This window comes from Colobus angolensis, unplaced genomic scaffold (assembly GCF_000951035.1).
Source record: "Colobus angolensis palliatus isolate OR3802 unplaced genomic scaffold, Cang.pa_1.0 Scaffold16, whole genome shotgun sequence".
NCBI classification, from domain to species: Eukaryota; Metazoa; Chordata; class Mammalia; order Primates; family Cercopithecidae; genus Colobus; species Colobus angolensis.
The window spans coordinates 16741723-16747724 of NW_012114710.1; the positions used below are offsets into that span (position 1 = coordinate 16741723).

The following is a 6002-nucleotide window of genomic DNA, read 5'->3' on the forward strand; positions in this document are numbered from 1 at the left end:
GGCTCATGCCTGTAATTCCAGCACTTTGGGAGGCCTAGGTGGGCAGATCACGAGGTCAGGAGATAGCGACCATCCTGGTCAACATACTGAAACCATGTCTCTACTAGAAATACAAGAATTAGCCTAGCATGGTGGCATGTGCCTGTAGTCCCAGCTAATCAGGAGATTGAGGGAGAAGAATTGCCTGAACCCAGGAGGCGGAGGTTGCAGTGAGCCAAGATCACACCACTGCACGCCAGCCTGGGTGACAGAGTGAGACCCTGTCTCCAAAAAAAAAAAAAATCTTCAATGTACCCTGATTATATACTGCTACCACGGTATCTGAGTCTTTTTTCAGTCATGTCTGTCTCTCCTTACTAAACTACAAGTTCCTTGAGGGCAGAGAGAATGTTTTATTTATAGATTTTTATCTTCAGTGCTTTGCATCAATCTAACACAGCTAAATTTAAGATGGAAAAGGAAGCTAATCCTAAGTACACAATAAGGTATAGTCAGACACTGCTAACAAAAGTTTGAAAAGATAAGGGCTATGAACTAGTTGTTACTGAATAAAAGACAAAGAATTAATAAATCATAAATAATGTAAAATATATAAATAATAAACAATGGAGTTGAATGGGTTACAGGCTCAACTCTAATTGATTTTTCCTCAGCGAAAGATCTTTCAGACTTTCTTCCTAAAGTGTTAAAAACCAATCAACTAACCAACCAACCAACCAATCAACGTTGGCCCTTATTTCTGCCAAAAACAAATTAGGCTGATAGATCTGCCTTATAGTCTTTGTTTGCTCAGCTACTGACATCAATATATTCCAACTGGATATTTCAATCAGATCACTGGTCTGAATTCATTACTTAGTTTCTGTAAAGGTTAACTACATTTACAACAAAAATACATTTGGTTGCCCGTTTCTCCTGGGAAGAGTTGACAGGATGTGTGATTTAGGCTATGAAAATTTCACAATTGGGTAGAAAGTGGTCTAGACCAAGAATAAGTGGTAACCACTTAATTTTAAAGTCTTCTGGGCCAATGGTCAGATACTGAATGAGCTAATCATTAAACCTGACTCTGATGATATAGTCAATTGTTACTCAAAATTAAAACTATTAATTGTCCCTCATATCCTTATAAATACAGGGACACCTCTGAAATGGAAGGCTCAAAACACAGATTCAGAAAGCATGTTTTAAAAGACTCTCCCGGCCCGGCGCGGTGGCTCAAGCCTGTAATCCCAGCACTTTGGGAGGCTGAGACGGGCGGATCATGAGGTCAGGAGATCGAGACCATCTTGGCTAACCCAGTGAAACCCCATCTCTACTAAAAAATACAAAAAACTAGCCGGGCGAGGTGGTGGGCGCCTGTAGTCCCAGCTGCTCGGGAGGCTGAGGCAGGAGAATGGCGTGAACCCAGGAGGTGGCTTGCAGTGAGCTGAGACCCGGCCACTGCACTCCAGCCTGGGCGACAGAGCGAGACTCCGTCTAAAAAAAAAAAAAAAAGACTCTCCCATGAACAGTCCACAATAACCAAGGTCCAATTAACAGAAGAATTAACTTTTTGGTCACTACCAAGGGATTAACAAAAAGATACTTTTCTTACTTAGAGAAAAGTAACCTTTCATGACATACAGTTACGCATCACTTAACGACAGGGATATGATCTGAGAGATGCATTGATTTTGTCACTGTGCAAATGTCACAGCATACACAAACCTAGATGGTATAACCTACTACACACCTAGGCTATATGGTCAGGCCTATTGCTCCCAGACTACAAACCTGTACATTATGTTACTGTAATGAACGCATTAGACAATTGTAACACAATAGTATTTATGTATCTAATCTATCTAAACATGAAAAAGGTACAGTAAAAATATGGCACACCTTATAGGGCACTCACCATGAACAGAGCTGACGTGACTGGAAGCTGCTCTGGGGTAAGTCAGTGAGTGGTTACTGAATGAAAGGCCTAGAATATTACTATACACTGCTGTGGATTTTATGAGCACCGTACACTTAGGCTACACTAAGTAGAGACAGGGTTTCACCATGTTGGTCAAGCTGGTCTCGAACTCCTGACCTCAAGTGATCCACCCACCGCTGCCTCCCGATCTGCTGGGATTACAAAACAAAGTGCGCTACAACTTTACGGTATTACTAGGTGATAGTAATTTTTCAGCTCCACTGTAGTCTTTTGGGATCATTATCACATATGTAGTCCATCCTTGAAAATGTTATGCAGTACATGACTGTGTTAAGATATGGCCAAATTCCTCTCAGAAACAGGACTCTGAGAAATAATGGGGAAAATAGGAGGTTAGTACTCCTAGATTCAAACTGATTTCTTGCCTAAAGAATTCTAGAACTCTCATTTCCAGGTTTTCAAGACAAGATATTCAAGAGTGCCTTTGTGAAGCTGAGAAAAATTTCATGTATGAGAAATAGGCTCAGAATGTTCAAAGAACCTGATGGCCACGAAGTCTCTGAAGGTATAAAAAAGGAGAACTGATTGGTGATCAAAACAAGTAATAATGATCAGGTTCAGTGGCTCACATCTGTAATCCCAGAATTTTGGGGAGGTCAAGGTGGGAAAACTGCTTGAGTCGAGAAGTCTGAGACCAGCCTGGGTAACATAGTGAGACCCCCCGTTTCTACAAAAAAAACTTAAAAACTAGCCAGGAATGGTGGCGCGCACCTGTAGTTCTAGCTACTCAGGAGGATGCCTGAGCCCAGGAGGCTGCAGTGAACCTTGATCTCACCACTGCACTCCAGGCTGGGCGACGGAGTCACTGTCTCAAAAAAACAAAACAAAAAGGTAATAATGATAATAAATAACAGCACTAAGTGGTTTTATGCTGGCACACATACTTTGCATACATATGGAAACTAAAAATTAACTAATTTGCCTACCCAAAAAGTAGAGATTTAGGAGCAAAGTCCCCTGACCTTAAGCCCATGTAGGCGCTTACATTACGTGTTGTGTTATACTGCCTCCTACAGGTAATTGGAGACGGCAAGAAGAACGGGGAAAAAAAATGATTGCACTCTCCAAAAAGAGTAACACAGATGAGGAACCTGTCACTCAAGTTAAGACAAAGAGATATTTATACAGCTGGTACCTGGGGTTGATAACAAGATATCCCCTCAAGATTAGTTATAATGAAACTAAGAAATGATTAGGATCAATTCAAAGTGAAAACACCCAAAATCCAATCAAGGAAACCAATATATAACCTTAGGACACACAGGACTTACTAAAACTGTAGTCCTTAAAATATGCATATTGTATAGAATGTCCCAAAGAAAGGAGATGGCCTGTAGATTGCACTGATGGGGGAATTTAAAGGAGTGAACAGGAAGAGACTCATAGTTCAGTTCAAGTTTAGAAAGGTTTTTCCTAGGAATTCCAAGACAAAGATATATACCCAGAGGAGAATACACCCAGGCTGAGGCTAACTTAAGGTTATCCAACTAATGCCCCTTCTTCTGATTTCAGGTTCACTGAAGGAGCTAATTATAATTTGCATTCCCATTCAGATTTACCTGCAGGGAGAGACTATGCTGATAAAGAGTAATTGGTCCACAGGAGATTAAGAAAATTCATCCCATTTAACATTTTCTAAGTAACCAACCTAGCCCTATTTGGAAAATTAAACTTCCATTTTCACAAGTCCCCTACAACTCCATCATCTTACTGCCTAACTTCAGGAATGTTACTTAACCCTTTAAGGCTTTAGATTCCTCTTCTGTAAAATGGGAACAAAAAATAAATACTTTGCAGAATAAATGTGTTTGGCACACGAAAGACAAGAAACTGTTAGTTCCATTTCACTCTATTGCCCAAGCTCACAAAGCTAGTTAATTGCAGAAAGTTGAGATCTGAACCCAGATTTACTCCAAATCCATTCTTTTTCCATTACGACATTCCTTACAGGCTCTAGCCTCAGTTGGGTCACCCTAGACTCTTAGGACAATTTACTTAACCTTTCTCGGCCTTGTATCGTTAAATGACCTTCCTACTAGGGCTTAGGCAATTAAAATGTGTGCAAAACAACAACAACAACAAAAACCCTACTACATTGTCCACTGGGGCGGGGGCGGGGAAATTAACCTGTGCTTTAAAGTTAAAGCCCTAACTTCTGAGAAACATGGGTGCTGTGTCTGTGGGTTACTGGTGTGCCTAATTAACCCCACGGTAAGTGCGCTGAACGGCAGAATCATTCCAATAAACAGACTACTATCTGAGAGATAACTATAAAATCAACGACTGGCTACCAATACGAAAGAATGAATTCCATCTACCACCACAGGTTGCCTTAAAGTCAAAAAGTGAGGACTGATCAACATCTGTTTGGCTTGAATACAGATTATCAAAATAGTAAGGCTTACTATCTTTAGACTGGAAATGTTAAAACAAGGACTAAGAACTAAAGTACAGCTTACTTTTTGTAAGCACTTTCACGGTGTTTGGTAAATAAATTCCCTACCAATCCAAATCCACTACTTGATACAAATAGCTACACATTAAACATTTCTAATGCTAAGTTTAAAGTACTTAATTGTAAACTGCATTTAAAAATCTTTCTGAAAAGGAACAGCACGAAAAAAATTCCGCACAGAAATCTGAGTAAACAAGTAAAAACTACAATAATTTACCAAAACCAGGCCTTGGTAATTAAGTTCAACAGAGATTAATTTAGTAAAATTATACACAAGAGCAAGGAGTTCCAAATAGCATTCTCTACATTTACATACTGCTCTCATACTTCACATTATCTTGATTTCATATAATGTTTTCGGCTGGACGTTTTCCTGAAAGGGGCAGCCTTAAAGTAAAGGAAAACTGTTTAATCCACTCTTCAAAGAGTTGCCCGATTTGACTTCGACCAGCACACTAAACGTCTGTGAGCACAGAGCAGTTTCTCTAAAATCACAGCTAATAAAATGTTTTTACCGCAAAGTCAGCCTTTTAGGTTAAAACCTTCAACCTCACTTTCTTTTTGATTCAATCTGATAAGAAATCTGAGTCATAAAAAAAAAAAATCCAGCGCTACGACAAGACAATTGTCATTCCATCCCCTTCCCCCCACAACACACAGAACTTTTCAAAACTTGTTCCCAGGCTTTCTAAACCCCCACGCGTAAGCTTCCCGCACCTCTCAATTGGAACGATGTCTTCACCCAGGAAAATGGTTTTGAGATTTTTTTGCGGGGTGGGGGGAAGGGAATGCTGATAAACCTTTCTCTAAAAGATCTCAAAAAAGTAGGAGCAGGATATACTGTACCTGGGCGTTGGCTTCGTGGAGTTTGTGCTCGGTAGAGACGTGGTGCCTCAGGAGGAGGGTTTTCTTGTAGTTGCGGGTCCCTCGCGAAAGCTCATCATGCCCCACTTGGGGAAGGTCCACGCTTCCCCCATCTGCAGGGGTCTTTTGGCACCAACCGCAAGACATAAGACCAGTATCCTTGGAATAACGCAGCCAGGGAAAGTCCTTGAGCCAGGAGGTCTGGAAGGAGCATTGGAGCTTCTGCATTAGAGACTTGGGCCGCGCGAGCGGGAAGTGCTGGACAGTCTCTCCTTCGCCAGCTCCCAGACCGCTGCCCTCCACTTCGTCCCCGCCATCGCCGCCCGACCGCCTGCTGCTGCTGCAGCTGCCGCCTTCCGCCCCGCTGCCGTCGCCCAGGCTCGCCCCCTCCTCTTCGTCCTCGGTGCTGTCGCTCAGGGACGCGCCGTCCTGCATCAACTCCTTCCCCTCCAGCGCGTCCAGTTCCAGATCCACAGTCGCCGGCCCTCGCCCATTGAAATGCCTCAGGGGCCACGCCGAGGTCTCGGGGCGGCCGCGGCTACTGCCATTGTTGCCGAGACCCCCGCCGCCGCCGCCGCCTCGGAAGGCCAGAGTCCGACGGTTCCTTTCCGCTAGCAGGGGGCCCCCCGCGCCACCGCCGCCAAGCGAGGTGGGGCCGCCCGCGTCTTGGGGGAGCAGCAACTCCTTGGCTTCCTCGGC

At 43.1% G+C, this 6002-nt stretch overlaps 1 protein-coding gene across 2 annotated transcripts in view; it reads right to left on the reverse strand.

Annotated features, from left to right (window-relative positions):
- ZBTB10 (zinc finger and BTB domain containing 10) overlaps positions 1 to 6002 on the reverse strand; it is a 39164-nt gene that overhangs the window by 31222 nt on the left and 1940 nt on the right. Inside the window, exon 1 of one of the 2 annotated variants that reach the window (XM_011937141.1) lies at positions 5286 to 5996. The exons of the other annotated variant lie outside the window; for it this stretch is intronic. Coding sequence (XP_011792531.1) covers positions 5286 to 5738 — 453 coding nt within the window. The 5' untranslated portion in view covers positions 5739 to 5996. Of the gene's footprint in view, positions 1 to 5285; positions 5997 to 6002 lie in introns of those variants that run through there. 2 annotated transcript variants of the gene reach the window in all.